General features: G+C 38.7%; 1 protein-coding gene across 1 annotated transcript in view; it reads right to left on the bottom strand.

Moving 5' to 3' along the window:
- Positions 1-22,283, bottom strand: part of USP40 (ubiquitin specific peptidase 40) — a 39,290-nt gene that overhangs the window by 13,567 nt on the left and 3,440 nt on the right. Inside the window, exons 2-20 of the mRNA XM_009281898.2 lie at positions 22,046-22,116; positions 20,924-21,037; positions 20,178-20,342; positions 19,436-19,582; positions 15,084-15,227; positions 14,006-14,134; positions 13,371-13,472; positions 12,912-13,019; positions 10,831-11,152; positions 10,235-10,316; positions 9,015-9,186; positions 8,104-8,188; positions 6,846-6,916; positions 5,348-5,667; positions 4,286-4,412; positions 3,463-3,520; positions 2,733-2,786; positions 951-1,039; positions 205-291 (exon numbers count right to left, since the gene is read on the bottom strand). Of these exons, the coding sequence (XP_009280173.1) occupies positions 205-291; positions 951-1,039; positions 2,733-2,786; positions 3,463-3,520; positions 4,286-4,412; positions 5,348-5,667; positions 6,846-6,916; positions 8,104-8,188; positions 9,015-9,186; positions 10,235-10,316; positions 10,831-11,152; positions 12,912-13,019; positions 13,371-13,472; positions 14,006-14,134; positions 15,084-15,227; positions 19,436-19,582; positions 20,178-20,342; positions 20,924-21,037; positions 22,046-22,116 (2,447 nt within the window). The remainder of the gene's footprint in view (positions 1-204; positions 292-950; positions 1,040-2,732; positions 2,787-3,462; positions 3,521-4,285; positions 4,413-5,347; positions 5,668-6,845; positions 6,917-8,103; positions 8,189-9,014; positions 9,187-10,234; positions 10,317-10,830; positions 11,153-12,911; positions 13,020-13,370; positions 13,473-14,005; positions 14,135-15,083; positions 15,228-19,435; positions 19,583-20,177; positions 20,343-20,923; positions 21,038-22,045; positions 22,117-22,283) is intronic.

The following is a 22,283-nucleotide window of genomic DNA, read 5'->3' as shown; positions in this document are numbered from 1 at the left end:
TGGGTGAGCGGCTGTGTAGTGCTTAGCTGCCGGCTGGGGTTAAACCATGACAATTCACCACTGGCCTTTTGGAATTGAAAACACTTCCTTTGCCTCGGTGTCTCCTGATGACCTGAAGTGATGTGTAGATATAAGGCAAAGTTCTCCAGGAGCAGCAGACCTGACCCAGGCATGACAAAAGCTTTTAAAAGCAACTAGACTTACCTCTTTGACAGAGGCAGTCTCTTCCACAACTATCTCCATCTCAGGGCTTGAGTTTTGGTCACTCCCAACAATAAAATATAAGAAGAGCTAAAAAAACCAAGTATAAGCTATCAGAATACATATTTAAGTATGGAAATACTGTGAAATAACACCCCCTAATGCACACATATACCAGCTATCGCAAGCCTGCCATCAGTCGAACAGCACTGAAACTCCTTTGGGCTAAAGCAAACAATCTAAGAAGGACAAACAGAGAAGCACATGCAATTGAATTATGGCCATCAGTAGAACTTCATTAACCATCTGCATGTCTGCTGCAAATGAGAGATAAAACCTGCTAGCAGTCTGATCTTTAGAAATATACAACTATTTTTTCTCTTGCATATTTACAACTTGTAGATATCAAGAGCAATATCCCCCTTTTCTTACTTTATGCTCTTTACAAAAGTATATGCACATCAGAGCACAGAAATTGGACAACCACCAACAGACGAATGATAAATGATTTCCCATTAGTCATATGAGGTATATTAACTGGTCATATATATGCTCTTGGCTTTCTGCAACTGAGATAAATGGTGTGAACCTTCATGCTGATATGTGTAATTCTCAGTGTCACTGGGCATTTTTTTCCATGCCATTTACAACCATTACAAGACTAAAAAGAGGACTATATGAAATATTGGGAAATGTAAACAAAGCATAAAAGCAGCACGAGACTCTTTTCAGTCACAGCGTTACTATACCTGAGTGGAAGTTGGAGCTTTCCCATGACACAGCCCTAGCAAGCTTCCCATTTTCAGTTCCGCTTCCTTGACGGTATAATCCTCAGGCACTTCACGAAGGACAGAAACAAGGAGAACATCATAAGCTGCTGCTTCCTGAAAATACCCGTTCTATTATGCTGCTCTTTAGAGTCAGATAAAAACATTCAGTGACATTTAGAGAACTTCACTTCCACAGTGTTGACATCAGATCTGTAAGCCTCCTATGACGAAAGCAAAGCAACATTTGTATAAAGGTTCCTCCCCACCACCCATTGTATATGGGGTGACAGAAGAATTTAGGTTGGAAGGCATGTCTGTAGGTTGTCTGGTCCAAACTCCTGCTCAAAGCAGAACCAGCTCTGAAGTCAGATCAGTTCACTCTGGGCTTTTTCCAGTCAAGCTCTGAATACACCCATCCCTGGAGATCTCCCAGCCTCTCAGGGCTCCCTGTCTATTGTTTGACCACTCCCAATGTGAATTCCCTTCCCCCCCCCCCCCCCCCCCCCCCGCCCCCCCCCCCTATTCCAGCTGGAATTTCCCTCGCTGAAACTTGTGTCTGCTGCCTCTGATCCTTTCCATGCGCTCCTCTGAGAAGAATCTGGCTCTGCCTTCTCTATAGGTCCATGTTAAGGAGTAAAATATGGCAATTACCCCTCCTCCCCCCAAGCCTCTTCCTCTTCAGGCTGGGAAAACCCAGCTTCCCTCCTCTTTCATGTTCCAGCTCCCAAACCATCCTGGGTGCTCTCCTCTGGACTGGCTCTAGTTTGTAAGGGCTTCTTTCTCATGCTGGGGAGCCCCCAAAATGGACACAATACTCCAGATGTGGTCTGACAAGCGCTGAATGGAGGGGAATTAATCTCTCCTTGGCTTCCTGGCTGTGTTTTACTAACGCAATGTATTAGCAAAATAGCAGAGACACAGAAAATGTTTCCCAGCAAGCACAAAGCTGATCCACTCAGTTTCTCACCACTGCCCCAACAACGGCAAAAGCAAAGCTGGGGGTCCTTTTCTGCTGAACACTGGCCATCAGGAGCACAGTTATGTAGCGACAGGTGGTATCACATGCTCATCTAAATCAAAGAGCAGGCTATGGCATGAACATGTTCCTCCATTCTTATGGAAGCAGAAATCCACACGTTATTCACTGTGCTTCTTAAACCGCAGATCGAAGTTGCCTTCTCACAGTAAACAGGAACCTAACAGTGCTTCCTCCATCACCACAGGCCTCAAGTTTGCTGCTCAAGCCATTCTGAAATCCAACCTTGTGCATCAATGCTCTAACAAATACATTTAGTTCATTTTGTTTCAGGAAATAGAAGTTAGAAAGACATGGAACAATAACTCTGCTTCCTGAAACATCTAGAAAGTTGCTCTGCAATGTATAAAATATGACTCAAAACAGATCATTTAGAGATTTTTCAATTTATAAAACAAGTATGGGAAACAGAACTTTGTTAATTCCCACAGTCTTGAAGCACATGGCCAGTGGTCAATAAACAACAGCAGGTATGCTAATCAGTTTTACTCATTAGGAATGCAAGTAATAAAACCAAGCTGAACATTTAAAGTTTAACTTCTAGCTTTATATTGGTACTGTTAATAAACAGTAAAACTGGAAAAAAAATCCCACACAACTGCCTCAGTTAAGCCTGGAAATTAGTGGAGTTATGTGTGTGTACTTCTCCCAGGAAAGGAGAAAGGGAAGCTTAAAGTCTCCCAATTGAACTTCTTACAGAACAATGATTAAATAAATAAATTTACCTGGAGACAGAAGTTTCCCATTTCCGCTAACAGGTCTAAGACAGCTGTCATTTGCTGTAACAAAAAGGGCAGGAAAGAGAGATAGATGTATTAAGTAATTCAAATAAGAAATTTGGCTCAGAAGTTTAGACAGACAACATATTTAAGATTAATGACAACAACAGGTTTATCTTAGAGGCTTCCCTCTGGAGGTATTACATCAGAAGTACAACTGGAGAGAGATTCCTAGGGACTTCATGAACAGTCTTAGTTTTTATCCTTTCAGTGGATGACTACTTTCTCTTTGAAGCCAGCTGTTAGCCACAATCAGTAAAATACTACAAAACTGACCAAGTGCTTCCAAAGGTAAAGGCATCAACAAGAACTTTAAAGAAAGAAAACTGGAGTGTCTTAAGGAAAGGAACAAGGTTAAAAAAAAAATCTTCAATTCTGAGTGTAATATTTTAGTAGGATGACATGATTATTCCTACTCAAACAGCTTCTGAACTATAAGAGCTTCATAAAATATATTTTAAGTCAAGACTGACACAGATTTATTTTTTTATAAAATAAAATAATAATTTTATTCAGAATTAGATGAATTTTAAGTTCTTTGCACCCTCTTTCTTCAAAAAAAACCCTCCTAACAGCAATGGATTTGCTGTTTTGAATAGACGGATGCAAAAAGCAGGAAGCCAGCCAGTAAATTCTAACATTATCAGATCTAAAAGTAAAGCAGCTGAACACTTACCTAGTTCCTCCTCTAGCTGAAGCTCCCGTATTGCTTTCATTTTGATATCTGACATCACCTAAAAGAAAGCAATATTAACACTTATAATGTAGAATGCCAGTAACACAGCTCCTGTTCAAATGCCAGTCCACAAAAGGCAGCCTTCATTTGAAATGCATCCTTGTTATGTTCTTATTCCTGTTAACACTATACACAGCTGAGAAAACATTTCTTTAAGATTATCATACCAAATACATATAATGAATAAATGTACTGATACCATAAAACATTTGTGGAAGCTTTCCTTAAAAACAACATTCCAAAGAAAATAAAGTGGTATTTCATTTTTGGATTTATCAAAAGACTAATATTTCACAAACAGTAATTTTGTGAGCAAAACCAAGTAGTACTTCATATTTTCTGTAATAGGAAATAATTTAAAAAGGCAGAAAAGGTACCAGAGAAGCCCACCCCTTGGGGAAAACCAGCATTTTTTCCTACCCTATGTTGAAAGCAAGAAATAACACTTTCCTCCTCTTTTAGGTTTTGTTTACTGACATAGCCTCACCAAACATACATTTACAGGATGGTCCAAAAAGAAAACTGTTTCACACTAAAACACACTAATGTAGACTGCACTGGTTTAAGTTACCGGCATTACAGTCTTATTACACAGCAGTCAAAATATTCCAGTAATGGTAACTCTAAGTTGCACACTATTTTCACCACAGAGAAACTTCAGCCCTGAGGCTAAATCCACTCCTCATTAATTGGCCCAAGTGCACTTGCCAAGTTTTTCAGGGAAACAGCCTGTGTTATATCCGTGAACAATCAGACTCCTTACTGTTTCAATAGTGGCAGTAATTTTAACGTGTTTCTCTTCATCTTCTGCTCTGCAGAAGTTTTTAACTTGGAGCCAGCTGATGTCATACGTAAAAGCAGTCAAATTGCCACTTGACACATTCACGAAGCTGTAAAAATGAGCAGTGGAAAGATGGTCAAAGACAGGAAAACTACACAGTCTGGGCTAGATCACTAAATACCAAAGCTCTCAAATAAACTGATAATGACTAGGTCATTCACAGTGATGGCATATCACAGAGTAAGAGTCAGAGGCCTCAGGCAGCATCCACACATCTCTGAGCTACGTTTTGGTAACTGGCTTTCAATGAGACTTGAGCTTCCGAAGGCACTTCAGAGTCTAAGTCACTTTCTGAGGCTGGATTTAAGGCTTCTGGAAAAAATATGGTAAAAACATACCTAGTCATAACTAGAATTTGAGATTTTCTCTGTCTCTGCTACTGTATATAACCACAGAAACAGTTCTTGGTGAAGAACCCTCTCACTGCTTGATTTAATCTCAATTTTTCAGTACTGTTTCAACTAGGAAGTCAGAATTTATGTAACAAGCACATTTACATGTCTCTGAAAATGGGAACCTAACCTCAGGGCTATACACTGGGAAGTGAAATGAGACCAGAAATTTGCACCTGGGAACTTCAGATTCAACTGGGAGATTCAGCAGAGCTGCATACTCTTCTGATACTGCTCTGTTCTCTCATCCCACCAAGTCCCTCAGAGAACTGCACAACTCAAACCTCAGAATTTCAGGTTATGCCAAAGATGTGCCAGCACACTGGGCACAAGTTGTTCTCATTAGGTTTTTCCCTTTACAAGTGTAAGTCAAAGGACGTGACTGCATCTGCACTTCAAGAGCAAAGAAATATCCAATAGTTGATAAGTACCTGATCTCCAAAACTTGAGTTTACATTATCTTGAATTAAAAAGCTCAAAGTGACAATTAGTTAAAATAGATATCTATCTCTCTCTCTAGCATAATTTTAACTAAACAGATTTTGCCAACATTTATTTTTTGTTTAATTATACTTGCAATCAAAATGGTTACCTCTGGTCATGGCTGTCTAAGATTAGTACTGAGCATCCATCCGTCAGACCAACACTTTTGACTGTTTCCTTCATATCTTCTTCAAGAAAAACTTGCCAGTTCTTGGCTTCTTTATCTGGTCCTGAGCCGTTCTTTAGGATGATTCCTCCTGACGGTGCTAAAGCTCTGTGCAGATCACCCAGTTTTGTGCTGCATGAAAAGACGTGCTGCGATTCTGTGAAATGCTGACCCTTCCCTCCTTCGTTATACTCTGCTAAACGAAGAACATTTACGACCACAGGTTCATGATCAGGGCCTGTCATCACCTTTGTACCACCAACCTGAAGTAAAGGAATGCAAGATTTATGCAGTGGTGATCAATAAAATACAGAAGAGACTGGACAGCAATAAATGACAACAATAAAATTAGCGAGACAAAAAGATAGACCCTCTCCTCTCATTAGAAATAAACCACCTTTGAGCAAATGCCTACTGAACAAACAACTAGAGTAACTCAAAGGTGTTGGGAAGAGGAAGCATAATGCTAAGGTTTGTTCCAAGTCTGCATGTATAGTAAATATACCAGTAACAGTAGCTGGGAAAACAGTGGACACTTGGTCTCCATCAGATTAAGAATAGAGGAATTTAGCCCCTCAGGATATTAAAGAACTACCCAAAAGTGTGACTGAGGCAGATCAAGAGAGTTAGATTTTAAAATCTGGCCTTTCTGATATTCAGAAGGCAAAGTATATTTGCCTTTCTGCTAATTCAGGCAAAGTATATAGCTCCTACAAAGGCAATTTGATCACGCAGGAAGCTGGAGACCATACCAAAAGTACAACCAAGACAAGAATGACCCTGTTACTAGATGTTTTCTTTTAGTTTTGGAGGGGGTTTTTTTTGATAAATCAGAAAGAAAATGTATACTTTTACAACAAAAATCTTTTAAAAGTAATATTCTATTCCATTACAGGATGGAATAAAATGCTGTGTTACATAACTACTGAGGCAAGCATCTGAAAGTTAAGCAGAAGCCTTAATATTAAAAGGAAGATGCAACACTGGAAAAGGAGCACAGTATTTCAGGGAGACCATACACAAAAGTAGTCATTCACAGGTCTAATTTTATATGTGGAATGATTCACTACAGGGCATAAGTTTTTGTTATCTCATTACTATCAAGCGATCTCCTTCCAAGAGGCACCAGATGTTTTCAGAATACACTCCAGTGTAACTGGCATTGGATATCTACACACCTATCAGTTTGACCATATTGCATTCTGCATAGTATAATTCTATTTATAATTTTATCAAGCAGCACACTGTACATCACTCAAGGTATACTGAAAAGCTGTAAAGACATAGTATCCTAGATGAGGCTGAAGTGTTGTCCCCAAAACCAACATTGGTATGTCAGCAGCACATCTGCAGAACAGATTGACATTTACAAAAATGTGTCTGGAGATTGCATCTTACGTCTTCAGAATTGACAAGGAGAGAGGGTATTTGGTTCTTTTACCTCTTTCCCATTCCATACAAAGACGTCTGCTCCATCAGCCAGCCCAATGCCATCCAGTGTCAGTTCATCTCCTAAAAAGGAGCAAATCATCAAGTTCTTTCCACGCCGCAAAGCAGACAAGCAGGGTCAGCTGGTAAACTGAAATATGCTGGCACATTCTACTCTGGCTCAAGTGTATCATTACAAAAGCTGCTGTGAGATCAGCATTTACGGTGGGTAAGTTAGGGGTTACTCATGTAGCAAGAGCAACACAAGTGGATACACACCCCTACAGCACTCTCCACTGAGTAAAGAGCGCCGCAGCATGAAGGTTTCAATTCAATTTCCCTTGCAAACTGAGGCCCAAGTTAGCTTGGCAGCTTGGCAAAGCTGCTTAGTCAGGATTATCTACATTAAATTTAACAATGAATCAGTAGGTTTAAAATAAAAAGGTTGGATTTAATAAACTAGTTACATACTGTACATTCTAACCCCATTCTTTGCAATACTAATGCCCATGCTCCAGTTTCTTTTACCTTCCTACCGTAAATCGGATTCAGATTTTTTATAAGTCATTGTCATTTAAAGAACTGTACTAGCATCTGGAGGAATATTTACAGCAGCTATGAGTGCCTCTGTATTTTGATGTTAACATCATGGAAAGTTGAGTTATATTCTGGTAGAACCCTAATTTTCTGAAAGAGACCACAAAGACTATAAAATTTAAAAATGGACGATAGGCTTTTGAAGACTAACACCTACAATTGCATAACAATGCAAAGCTGGAGACAGAACTCATGATTTTAAAATACTAATGAACTCCTAATAAATTAAAGTACTCTTTATGTAAGCATTTTCCTTGACGAAATTCCTACTTCAGCTTCTACCTAACCTACAGTTTTCTTTGATATCACACTGGGTCTTCTCTTCTGTCCTCTCCTCTACCTACTATGTAAATACTATGAAGGCAAATGTTCATAAGCAAATCAAGGTCAAAGTACAGACTGATACATTTTTGTCAGCAATGTGTTTAACTTGCGTAAGATCTGCAGTCTTACTGCACTTCACAAAAAAGATTACATATAAAAATCTCAAAAAACTTCATTTCACTAATAAGAGTGTCCTAAATACCTTAACAGCAGTGGACTTGCACATAAGTTTGAATTTGAAGAGTATTCAGCAACACACTTCTCCAAGATGTTTTACATATGAAATCCTCAATATCTGCAGTAAATACAACATATAAATAACATGGAAGCCTTGTATGTAGTAGTCTTACCATCAAGTATCTGGTAAAGATGCAATCCTGCTGGTAAAGGTTTGGCAATACTGAGAATCATGTCTCCTTCCCAAGATTCCAACATCTAATTGGGAAGAAAAAAAAAAAAAAAACAAACCCAAAACCAACCCACACCAGCAACCAATAACTCACATCACTCAAAATTACAACTTTGCTGAAAGATGTTACAGCCCGGCTACCAAGCTCACTTTGACACTTAACAAGTCACAGCTATTTACTTCAACAAGGCCAGTAACACAGAAAACAGTCAAGCATTTAGGACTTGGCCTTTCAGACTAGCCACCAGATAGACAAAAGTAATGTTTCAACTGGACACTAACCAAAGGTTGTGAGGTACAGGAAAAGCAAAGTGTTTCCTGACATTAAGTTAGCTTTGATTTAGATCTCTATAAAAAAGCATTTTACAAATTGCCATATTCCTTTAACATAGTAGAGAATAAATGCAAAGATACCACATTAAGCTAAATATGTCTTTTAACTAATTTTCTTTGTTCTTAAACTACTCTAATTATTTCCTCTTAAGGCCAGCTAGCTCCTTTAAAATACAAAGACAAATCTGCCACAAACTGAAATGTTAAGAATAAGCCTGGAGTTTTGCAAAGCATCAGTCCATATACATGCTGCCCAAATAAAAATAACTAGCTTATGAGAGCTTTAAAGTCTACATAGTTAAAGATTCATCAGTTTCGTGGCTTCTTCAGTACTTCCAGAACAGACCTCAAACCAATGTTTCCTTCTGTGTAAATCCATATAGTTTTTAATCTCCTAAAAAAACATTTACTGTTGAAAATTTCTCATTGAGATAAAAATTACGGCATAAATACATACGTAAATGTTGTTGTAGCTCAAGTAAAACTGAAGTGTTTGAGTTCATTTAATATAGGAAATACCTGGAATACTGATAGTCGAAGGTCTCCTAGCGTTTTTCTTCTATCAATAGTCAAATCCACAACACTCTCTTTCCAAGTGAGTGAAGGATGCAGAGCCCCATTGTGAAATTTATAACATGAGCTCAAATGGAGATGTAAATCAATGCCATGGTTTGCTGAGTCACATTCCGCTCTTTGAAATAACAACACAATAATAAACTGGTGAATTTAACATTGACAAATGGCTAGCTTATTTCAGAGACGCTTCTGTGCGGTTGTCCTGGAATTGATACCCTCATGACTAAATTCACTGTCACATTCCCCCCTCCATCAAGGGGGATGCAAAGAGGTGCTCAAAGATGACAGTAATTTACACGTCGTACAACACAGAGCTAGTGTAGACATCCTCCACATAAGCACTATAATAGTATGTTCTGTGTGTTTCTATACCTCGCTTCTACCTTTCTAAACAGAACGGCAAACTTCATCTTTAGGGATGTGGACATTGTAGGTTTTTTCAGGCTGTGTTCCAGATCAGTACTCTGTTGAAATGCAGAGACAGAAAAACCGTGTGGAAACTGAGTCAGGACAGACACAGCCATGTCTTCCTCTTTTATACCTGTATCCAGTTCTATTAGCTGAATGTAGCGGCAAATGCACCATTTAAAAAATAAAGGAGTGAAATTTGCACAGAACAGATATATCACACACGACTTGTGTCTCTTGGGTGTGTCTACATTTTGATAGCTTAGCTGTGATTCAGGTTTATCAGCAGCTCTGTGTGTTCCTCAACAGAAGGAAAAGTTTTAACCAACCTGAATACCGCTAGCTTTTTCCTCTATGTTTCTGGCAAAGCATACCATTTATCTGTTGTTTCACAGTAAAGCAAGTCATCCCCCCTTCTCCCAATGGAGAACTCCCTCTAAACATAATTAAGATAACGTATTCCGTTCTCCTTCCAAAATTGCACTGATTTTCACAAAAAAATGGTACAATTTTAAACTGTAAGTAAGTTTCCCTTGAAATTCTGTAGAATGCCTAGTTACGCCACTAACAGGGAGGCAGGGAACCAGTAAAGGCAGAATGTGGGCATACAAGTTGTATTCCTTGATTAACTTCTATGACATTGAATCATTTTAGTGTTTGGCTCTACTCAATGAGTTTCTTTCATTTTAAATCACTTTGGAGATCTGCAGATTAAGAATGCTGTTTAAGAGATTGGTACAGTTACATTAATATACCTCTTTTTTTGCAGCTCAGTATTAGCAGCATTCATTTCATTCAGAAGGTGTTCAGGAATTTGGTACCTTGGATTTCCTCGCGCTGCAACAAATAATATAGGCTAGTTTGGCCTCAGCTGCTTAAAATGTGTTTCGGCAAACAAGAAAAGTGATCAAGATGAGACATTACAGTACGGTAATCATTGAAAATTCAGAGCAATAATGTTGCACCCTTTCGTAATAGGGAAAATTAAACTTCAAGATGATACAAAGAACAAACAAGTGCTTTTACTTCTTCCCATCAACCTTTCCCTAAGGAAAAATGATACATGAATGCCGTTAGCAACAACTTTTATTTATTTCAGTAGGAGATGTTCTGCTAGTATTTGTGAAGCATACTAGAAAAAAGTTAGTCAGCTATAGCCACTTAACTGGTCACTACCTCCTTGGAGGTAACCTCCATGTATCTTACTTAACCCTTTTTTCAAATGATCACTAGAAAGAAAACTGTATCTTCAATTCTTGGAAAGGACAGAAATGCTCAACAGCCTTTGCCCTCCAAAAAACAAACTGTCAATGAAGGAAGCCCCCAGAATATCAAGATGAGCTTTGTGTACCTTCAGGCGGTCTTTTTAACTGAGATTTTCGATAAAACAGCATGTAGGCACTCTCTTTACCCTGAAATTGTTTCTCAATGTCCTTCTCCTTGATCGGCTGGACTTTTGAATCATTCAGGTCAAACCAATGGCAACCAGATGAACTGTCCCTTAGCCTCGTAGGGTTTTTTTCTGAATTCCACTGGACATCATTCTTCTGAGGAGGGCTTTGGAGATCTTGTCCTTGAGAATCTGCCTTAAACGGGAGCTTGTGTTTTTCCTTCAGACCAACCTTGTTTTCATCAGGACTGAACTGAAATATCTGAGGATGATTCTGCAAATACTAAAAGGAAAGCAAGGACAAGATGAAGAAGATACCCAGTTTTAAATATAGCAGATTGCATTAGCTACTTCACCAGATTCATCCTCAAATTGATACACAAACCCCATCCCTTCAAACTTGGGTTTTATGATGCTTCCTCATGTATTTCCTCAGTTTAGACAGAAAAATATAATTTTTCTACCACCACTTATTTGCCTGATCCTTTATATGCTGTTGCTGGCTTCATCTCTTATGTAACTTCAAATTATCATGCAAGAAATTGCAAAAAAATTGTTTTTAACATACATGCATCACTAAGAACTAAATCAGACTAATTTCTGAATTTCAGGGATTGCTTGAGACACTGGATTCCTTTTAAAACACTTCTCACAAGTGCATACTCCCTGTCCCTGGAAAGGCAGCATAGGGAGTGATGCTCTATAGGCAATCAAAAAGCCTCTGCGTTATCAGACACACAGAGTACCATCCCAATCAGTTTAGCCCTTTAACACCGGTACTTTCTGCTCCCTAGTCTGTGCTCCCTTCTGTATTTACCAGACAGGGATCTTGAGTTCAATTCTGGTCTGCTGAGTTGTACCTTACCCAAATTAACGCTGCCCATTGTGGCATCTCAAGAACTTAAAACCTACTCATTCTGTTTTGCCCAGCTTATCCGCTCTGTTCTCTACTTTCATTTTAGCAGTATGCAGATACTTCAAACAAGCTTGGTGTCTAAGTTACACAAAACAAAATCGTGGCTCTTGAGGGATGGGGGGGGGAGGGGGAAGGCACCAACCACCCTCCAATCCTCCCACAAAACTACAAAAACCACCCAACCCCCCTCAAAAAACAAACAAAAAAACCCAAACCAAAAATAAACCCCCAAAGTCTGAATTTCAGTTTTAATCATAATCAAAACCTCATCTGATACTTCAAAAAGCGTAAAACAATTTACAGTTATTTCAATAAGGCAAGTCCTGCATTGATCAATGTGCTTTTGGTATAGATCCGGCACTTGTGAAAAGTCAGCTTTGGTAATATTCACAACAGCACTCAAACTTTGAAATGGTTAATACTGGGTTGTTCATAACTTGTTTCTATCACTTCCCTGTCAAAGTCAGAAAAGCATCTGCCTCTGTGGAAGACTCACGTTCAGATTTCACAACTACTTTTAAATAATTATTGGAAAACTGCATTGTTAGTTCTACTCAAAAAACAGTTAAACATGAATTTTCCACAAATCTGTAACACAAATGCTGAAGTATTTTCCTTAAAGTATTAGAAAATATAGTAACCAATTGGACAAACAGAAGATTTTACTGTAAGTGTTAATGTTGTGGACATGCCCTAATCAACCAAAAAGTGGCATACATTTTCAAAACCTCACTTCTGTTATGACTGTGAAGTACTGTATTGCTTCTTTAATTCTCATCAGTGCTTTTATGTTCAAGTGGTATTAGTGTTGTTGCAGCTTCATCCACAGACACAAGTGAAACAAGGTTCAGTAGGTAAGGTTAATTCTTTTATAGGCCAACCATATAGATAGAAAAAAAACCAAAACAAAACACAAACATACAAGCTTTCAGGCAGACAATCCCTTGAGAATCTTGTCCATGTTCCCCAGTATACTAATTTAGCTTACAAACCTCTCTTACACATGCTCTATCCTGCTAGTTCAAGTGCCAGTATTTTCAATTACCATCCTACTGACTATTCAATAGGAATACAAATGTAAAATTATCTTAACAGTAAAAACCAAATTACCATACATGCATATTACCTTTCGTAATGCTCCATACTGTTTTCGGTATTTCTTATTCCAGGACACCCCTTTTTTCTCCAATAATTTCTGCCCGAATTGATCCATGGGAATTTGTTTAGATTCTTCCTACACAGAAATTAAAAACTAGGATAACAAAGGCTACAAAAGTCAAGGGATCAACATAAAGAAGCCAACTATGAAGTGCTTAAACCATTCCTGTTTGTTAATAAGCCAATGTAACATCATCTTTTGCAACAGCTTCGGCAAGCAATTTAAGAAATACTCAAAAAGGACCATTTTCTGTATGAAGAGCCACTATTAGTACTAAAGTCAGGTTAAGTTACAAGTTTTACATGCTTCACAATAAGTTCAGAAGAGTTCTGTACACTTAAACCTGCCCAGTCTTGCATACACTAACCCCTTCTTCTAGGTTCCTTAATGTCAAAATCAAAGCAATAAACTCCTTATATACCATACCTCTGATAAAATCCCTTTCAACACTGCCAATGGATTTTCTACTTCTTTGGCATTTTCAATATCTCTTAAAGCCTTATCTTCAATCAGCCTATCCTCTTCTTCCTGTATAAGAAAAATAAAAGACTCGCAAATACTGTTGTTTCACACACAAGAAGTGGTTTTTGATTATAGTCTGTACTAACACCAGCATGCACAATTTAGAAGTGTGAAGGAAGTTCTGATAAGCTGCCTCTGCCACCCGCTATGTACTGTATATTGTCACACAGAATATCCACTATCTTTTTTTTTTTTTTTTTAAAACAGAAAAGGCATTTGTGTTACTTACAAACAGCCAGCCAGAGTCATCCATTAAAACGACTGTGCTAGTCTTGAGCAAAGATATTAATTCATTTGGGAAAGAAAAAGTGAGCCCAGTAACGTGAGATAGTTCAGCAGATCGGAAAGCTACCAAGATTTGCTACAAAATCTTGGTAGAGATCACATACTGTGGAAAACTAACCTTCTCAATGAGGTTAGAGATCAAATGCCTCACTAAAATACTCATTAGTTGGGATGTACATTTCATCCACTAGCTCTTAATACTTTTCTGAAAAATGAGACATATCAAGCAAGGAAGAAAAACCTTTACGACTCACTTGTAATTGCCAGTTTCCTAATTCATCCACATCTCTGATATAAACATGATAGTGTCCTCCATAGCAGCCACCTTTATGTATAATAACAGAGAAGAGCTCATACATGTACTCTGAATCATCCCTTTCAGTCTTTAAAAAGAAAAACAATAACAATAATATATATCAGTAAGTCTTTCACAAGAGGACAGTTTTACACCATCAGCATAGCTTCAGATATTTCTCAGTGTGCATTCGCACATGCAGAGATTGAAATGGCTTTTCAGTGCTGGGGAACACAAGTATGGACTGACACAAACCATGGACCAAGGCACAGCCTTATTAAGCAACTTTTTAAGCATGATTGTGAACAATATTGGAAATTAAAAATTTAAAATAATGAAATATTGATGCAAATAATAGAACAGCTCAACCTGTTTGTTCATAACCAGGCTTATTTTGTTTAAAAGACTAGAGAAAAAACAAGCAACACATTTATATACACAAACCAACTGGAAAAAAAGTCTTCCTCGAATGCAAACACTGAGAAATCTCCAAACTTGCATTGCAACATTTCAATAAGAAAAACATCTTTTTCAAGAACAGTTCCTCTATTAAGTACATTCTTTACATATTTTAAGGATCAAAAATTGTCATCAAGCACTGGTATAGCTCAGTTTATAATCAAAATACATATATATGAATGCAAAGACAGATTCCTAAGAAAAATGAAATAACTACAGGCATATAAAACATATATAGCTAAATTTATATGTGATGTTATCAGACAATGACAATACAAAAACAAATTTAATGTCAACCTCCAGGTGATAATCTTCCTTTCAAGCAAATGTCAGATTAAGTTTTAGGTAATTATTATACACTTTCCCCTTGTATAGCTACAAGGTATTTGCCACTCAGTTAGAAAGTGGTCTTTTGGAAACAAGTTGGAATTCCAAAAATTTGGAATTGGGGACAGAAGAGAACCCCATAAAGTTTCTCGAATACCTTGCCCTGGCAAAATGCAAAATAAAACATAACTTGGCCTTGAGATATCAGTTCTCTGCAAAGTATATGGAAACTAACATACAACAGTATGTACCTGCTCACAAAAAGGCTTCAGATTTATCTGGATAGGGAATGTATAGCAGCTCGTTTCCTTGTATCGTTCGCACTTCTCAAAGTCAAAGTTAAATCTCAGGAGAGAAACGGTGAGAAAGGGTGGCAACTTGCGTAGTTTAGCAGACTGTAAAATGATTTTAAAAAGTTGTAAGCACACGGTTATACGGAATAGTGTTTCTACTTTTCTATGGTCAACTCTTTACTTTCCAACAAGGCTTCAATACAACCAGGCAGACATAACAAGTGTTTTCATTTTCAAAATGTCTTCCCTAATTGTCAATCTCCCTACCAACTAGACACCCTAAAAGCAATCAAGATCCTTCCCCTCTGTTAAGCCCTGCACCTTCCTTGAATGGTGATACCAGTCCCATACTTTATTCTCCTACAGAAAACGAAGGAGGGCAGTGCTGAAATTCTGGTCAGTAATTACATTTCCATAGCCCAGATGTTCTTTGTGAGAGGACTTTCTTGAATTTTACACCAGGAAGCAACTGTTTCAAACCGCTGGGTTTGTGCTTATGCATGAAGTCAGACTATACAGCATCTTCCCAGCAACTTTGCTCTTGGCCCCTTGCATAGCACCTGCCACCACCAGTCCCACACAGACCCTAGGAGCCTAGAGTAAAGGGCACACTAAACTGCTGCTGAAAAGCAGGCACTGCGGAAGAGCAACACCACTTCATGGTAGCTTCACCATTCCCAGACGAACAGTGGGGCACTCAGCATCTGGCATAGGCCCTGGGCCCTGAAGCCACCAAAAAAAAAAAAAAAAAAAAAAAAAAAAAAAAAAAAAAAAAAAAAAAAAAAAAAAAAAAAAAAAAAAAAAAAAAAAAAAAAAAAAAAAAAAAAAAAAAAAAAAAAAAAAAAAAAAAAAAAAAAAAAAAAAAAAAAAAAAAAAAAAAAAAAAAAAAAAAAAAAAAAAAAAAAAAAAAAGCTATGAATGAAGCTCAGCCTACAAACATAGCCTACATGCTTGCTTCTGCTGCAAGAAAAGGAACCTCAGCTGAGGCTGGGCCTATTATTCTTCTGGCCCCTCCTTGTCATCTCCTCCAAGCACATCATTTGGACTTCACCTAAGGTTTATTCCAATGATCATCGAGGAGTTTTCCAGTTCTTTGGGGTTGTGTGACCCCAAGTATAGATCAGAGCTCGTACAGGCACAGTTTTTTCAAATGTGGAAGTCAGAAATGATCCTATCTGTAACATAACTAGCTCTGACAGGTGTATATAGTCCAGAAAAAGAGATCACTCCCACATGTATTTTGCAGCCTGCTGCTGAGTTGGGCTGCCTCCAAACGCAACAGAAATGGTCTGAAAAACGTCACCAGAATATATCACAGTGGCATCTTGCTTAAGATCTGCCAGGCTGCTTGAAGAAAAGGGCCTTGACTAAGACCTGTGGGCTATGGTAAAAGAGCACAATGCTGTGCCTGAGCAGCATGGGGTAGGTGTATCCTGGAAGACCCTACAGCCAGCCACTGAACAACCAAGCAAGGGTTAAAGTCTCCCTCATTTATAGGGAAGAGGACCTTCAAGGCAGGAAAGCCAACATAATACATTTTAGTAAGGAAGAATATGAATCACGATTGAACAACTTGGTGTGTGAGTAGATCAGGAACCCTGATGTGAAGCAAAACCAACCACCTTGTATCACCTCTGAACGTAAGCGTAGATTCAACGGACATGTTTCTGAGCCTTTCCAATGTCTCCACCCAACTCTCCATTTGCAGAGCCACACCAGAGAGCCTCCCAGGAACACACATGGCTTAAGAAACTCCCTGAATTAGGTATTTGATTTGCATCAATTGCAAAGACTACTGTGCAGAGTTTAGTGGCACATAGGATTTTGCACACTCTTCCAAATTTAGAGTGATAATCAGACTGTACAATTAAAATTTTATAAATTTCTGGAACACAAGATTCTTCAACTACTGAATTCTCCTAGAGGCCAAGACAAAAAAGGGGGAAGAATAACATCCAAAGACCCACAGTGTACTGAAGGAAGGGAGGAATGGAGTGGGTAGGTATGGGCCATCTTGTCTTTGAAACAGGCTAGATGTGGGCAGGTGGTTGCACTGTTAGGCAGCTGCCTTCCTAATGCTGCCACCAAGCCTAGAGCGACTCAGCTGGCACCTCACTTGCTGCCAGTGTTGACTCTTACTATAGTCTGCTGTGATCATGCACATCGTGCCAGTGGAGCCACAGGCAGCAGTCATGCTGACACAACGTCCCTCCCTCCCGCTACAGCCTTCCAGCACAGCCCTGCTCTCTTGAGGTTGTCCATTCATACCCCGGCATCCTCCAGCTATGTGACTTCTTACCCAAGTTCAGAATTCCCACTGTCTTCTTGCATGGATGACCACGTGTTAGAGGCAAGCAACTCTTATCTCGCACTCCCTTGAACCCAGCAAAGTTTAACTTAAACAAGCCCTTATAACCAAGCCACATTAGGCACTGGCAAATGTTCGTGAACTCCTGAGTCGCTGATTAACTTCACCTGTCCTCAGCTTGCCTTTGCACCCACTCCCTTCCACATTAAGGGTGCTGCAAGGTTTGGATTCCACTCATCCTGCTGCAGAAGAGAATCACTGCAGTAGGTCAAAGAGCTTCACTGTTGTGAAGAGGGCAGAGTATGTCAAAGGCAAAGTGCACCAACAGCCTATGTTTGCTTCCCCTTTACAAAAAATAGTGGAAATGACAGGAAAAAGGACCAACTTCTTATAAAAAAAAAATTTACGACATGAAAAATTAGCACAGAAGAAAACCAAACACCACTTTGTATCACTCTGGAAAGATGCAATTTGAAGACCTACAACTTTCATAAAGCTCTCACTGCGCTGCCCTTCCCTGATCCCAGCTAAGGGGATGGATGACAAGACACATAAAAAGTCTCAAATTCGACTATGTTGGGGAAACCAGTCCAAACTGTTGTAAACCAACAAACAGGGACAAGCTGTCAGCAGAAGGATGCTGCAGGCTGCACTGGCAGACAGACAGTAACCAGTGTTAACAGCCATGCCACCATTTAACAAAGCATTCAGGGTCACATACACAGCTCCTCTGGAAGATACCAACGCCAACAAGTGTCAGTATCTGAAGCTTTCCCAAGGTGCCCAGGGGTGAAGGCAGGGAACTAGGCAGACAAAAGGAGTACTCCAGTCTGGATGTCCCTGAGCTCCTGGAGATCACTCCCAACAAACACCACAGGTTTAATGTCAACAGTTCTCCATTGAACACTGAGGAGCTCCAATGATTCAGGACAGGAAAGGGTCACTGCATTTGGCTTTACAAGTAATTTTTTAAAAAAACAACTCAAAACCAACAGTTCTCACCCATAGCTGAGCACAGATCAATGCAGTGAATCGTTAACTAGAAGATTATGACAAAGCAGCAGAACTCAACAGATAAACCCATCAGCTTCCTTCAAAAGCATCTTCAAGCTACTGCCTGAAGGAGAAGACTTTCACAGTCCATATTCTGACCACAGGAACATGACTTTGCGGCTTTGCTGTGCCTGGATTTTTATCCTCCTCCTTCCTGGCCTCTCAGACGGAGGGAAACACCTGGTGGTGCCCATGGATGGAAGCCACTGGCTTAGCATGTGGCAAGTGGTCAAAAAGCTCACCGAGAGAGGACACGAAGTGGTGGTGCTTATACCAGAAGTAAGCTGGCAGTTAAAGACAACACAGGTGTACACGGTGAAAATACACCCAGTGTCTTACACATTAGAAGAGCTGGATGGTTCCTTGCATGAATACATTCTTACTCACCTGAAGGCTCTAGCACTACAGAATGTATTGAAAACACTTACTAAGGTGTTAATTTATCACTGCAAGAACCTGTTCAGCAACAGGGAATGCAATACCTGGATCAACAGATCCCATTTCCTTGTGCAGAGTATTCATTATTTTTCTCTCCCATGTGGGTTCTTCATGAGAGAATTTCCATGGTTTTCTTCCATTACACGGATCTGTTTATTTTTTCTTTACGCTCTAGCTTATCTTTTAGCCTATCCTCTGAAATGCCCAAAGCCAGGGGCAGTAGAGGCATGTGAATGGGGCAATACTCTCAAAACTACATGCCATCCCATTCACCACTGGCTAGATTAAAGACTGCAGCAACATTCAAGTCAAGAAATGAGTCACATGAGCTTTTCTTGACATAGTTGCTGAGGTTTAAAAAACAGGTCAAATTTTGGCATCCTCTTGTTATATATACCGTCTGATTAAAGATACAGATTTTTTTATTTCAGAGTTAGAGGGCAGACACAGCAATGTAAAGAAAGTTCCTAAACATTAGCAAACTGAACACTGAGAATCACCAATGCATTACCTTTGAAGCTTCAACAAGTTTATCACAGGCTCCGCATCGATACAAGTTCTCATCTTCAAAGTACTCTTCTTCTACATACATGTTCCACAGGGCCTCCTCCAAGCCAGCAATACCTTTTACCGCCACTGTTAGATCTAAGAAATCTTCCTGTGCAGAAGTACAACAGAAAAATAAGGTAGTAATTAGTGTAAGTTCATGGCACGTTAGAAAGATACTCATCCCATTCACCACAGCAGATGTGAGCACTCATTTTGCTTTCATTGTTGATGGGGGGTGGGCGGGAAAACAAACCCCATATATCCACATAAGAGAAATTAATTTAAAAAAAAGAAAAAAAAAAACAAACAAGGAATGTTTTTTTAAATTACAAAGACCAGTAAAAGAATGTAAAGATATGTTTTACTGTTGTTACCCCACTGTTCAGCTCTCTAACTACATCTACTAAAGGCAACGCTTGCCAACTCAGAAAATGCAATAACACTTGTTTTTTCACCTCTGAGTCACAGCCTGATGTAGGTGGTTTAGAAAATGCCAGCCAAGACTTAACAACAAAGTCATGCATAATTTTCACATGTTTTCAAGTCTGCAGCACCCTAACCAATATACACTACCTAGATTCAACAAGGCCACCAGTCACACTCAAGAAAGATGTCATTATTTTTGAACTTTAAAAAAAAAGAACATTTAAAGTATCTTCAACAGACTGAACAGAAACCTATCCTGGAAAATCCTCTGGCTTTACCTGTCTCTCACTGATATTCTTGCATTCTTTACAAACAATCTGGTTGACAACAATCCCATGGTACAATCGATTAATGAGGTCATGACCTGAAGTCCCCACAAGGGAAGTTTCCAAAGCACTGAACAGAATCCGATTTAACTCCTGCACATCATGCTGCCTCATTTCCTGCATGATAAAAAAAAAACCCACCTTGAAGAAATAAAATAGTGCCATCTGCTTTGCTTATTGCTTAAAAACAACATATATTAAGTATGACATAGACAGCTGCCTCAAAGACTACACATATATTTGAGTAGTAAATTACTACCTTTATTATTATTTGTTATTCTTAATTTAGTTATGCTCTCTGAGTAGCTACAAGTACCTAAGCTATAACCCACATAAGACACTTTCACTTGCGTAGATTTAGACTAACTCTAAGATGAGTTACACAGTTCAATTCAGGTAAGAATCTAAGTATTTGAAGGACAAGAACACTAATTACTGTTGGAAAAACGTTCCTGTAAAAACAAAGGAAAAGCTACTGAAATTGTATCTAACAGAACAATTTTCTTCTGTTATAGCTGTAAACAATTGGCATGTACTTCATGTGGATATTCAATAGTATACAACAATAGTTGACCTGAATCAATGCTATCTCCACAGCTTTAAGTATTTTAAGATATCTTAAATGTCAGACTTCAAAAAAATCTTCTCCATTCAGGAAAAAGTTTATCAATGATAGTGTCACTGATGGTGATTTGTACCTCATTGCTGTTCCACCCAAAGCTCTCAGTAAGGTCTGTTGTAGATGCAGCTTGCTGGTCCAAGAGCAGAAGCTGAGCAAATAACCGTTGAAGTTGTAATGGAATTATTCGAACCTAGAAATAAAAAACAAAATATACCCAACAGATCAGAAAGAGTCTTCAAACCAATCATTTAAATAAAAAGAAAAATAATTTAGTACAAAACTTGTTATAAACCACCATTGTCTATGGCTTTCATAACACAGGCTACTCAACTCACACCAAAACATCAGTCAGACTTGACTCCCAAAAATCTACAGTGCCTCACCTCACTTAGGCAAATATAGTCATGGAACATACGTCTTGTGATAAAGCAAAACTGTAGGGATTAAAATTAAGCCATCACCATCGTAAAAAAAGGACAACTTTCTCTGATACTTTTCATAATAAACCCTAAGAACTCAGCTACAAGACATCATGACATACAGATTTAACATGTGTTACTCCTTGCTCAGTAAAGGGTTTGGTGGTGGGGTGGAATGAGATGGGAAGGAGAATGGTTAATGTCAACAAGCTTGATCAGCTACCTATATTTATCTTTGATTTACAAAGAAAAAAGTTTTCCAAGCAACCAGTTATATCACTTCAACCCAAGAACTAAAGAATGAAATTCTGTAGTCAACTTCAGTAAGCATTTCTTAAACAAAGATTAAATTTCAGTCTCATACCATCTTGTGCATGGGCGGGCTGTTAAACCTTCAGAGAGCCTCAGCACAATCACCTAGGTTGCACACATATTTAGAATTTTTTTTTTCTGGTGACAAATAAGTTGTATCACTGTAGCTTCAACGACAGAAGAGAAAAATCTAAAAAGGACTGTACAGACTTAGGGATTGTTCCTGTTCCCCTTGAAGACAAAAGGATCTCTGCTTTCAAATTCAGCAGAAACAGGCTCAATATCTTACTTTTGAAGCAAAAGCTCATGGCACTGAAAACTTACATCTGCATGCAAAATCGAGTATCGGCCAACCAACTTCAAAGTTAAGCTTTCATTCATTCTCATGAAAGGCTTCACGCAAACTGAAACAATATTCTTCCGAATCAACATTCAGCAGTGACTAGTGACAAGAAAATTTTAAATACCTTTGTATCGGGTTTTTTACTGCTATCATCCAGAGTCCCAAGTTCTTCAGGTCCTAGAGAGAACAGCGCCTCTGTAATTGTAAAGAAAAAAGCCTATTTAATAAAAGACAATGTCTCCTCTTCAAAGATTTATTTATTTATTTTTATCTATCAAGCATTATGCTGCTATTCTTTTTGGCAAATTCATAGAATAGTTTGGGTTGGAAGGCACCTCTAAAGATCATCTAGTCCAAACCCC

The sequence above is a fragment of the Aptenodytes forsteri genome, unplaced genomic scaffold (genome assembly GCF_000699145.1).
Source record: "Aptenodytes forsteri isolate BGI_AS27 unplaced genomic scaffold, ASM69914v1 Scaffold443, whole genome shotgun sequence".
Taxonomy (NCBI): Eukaryota; Metazoa; Chordata; class Aves; order Sphenisciformes; family Spheniscidae; genus Aptenodytes; species Aptenodytes forsteri.
The sequence above is the reverse complement of the archived record's forward strand: the minus strand, read 5'-3'. Positions and strand labels throughout refer to the sequence as shown.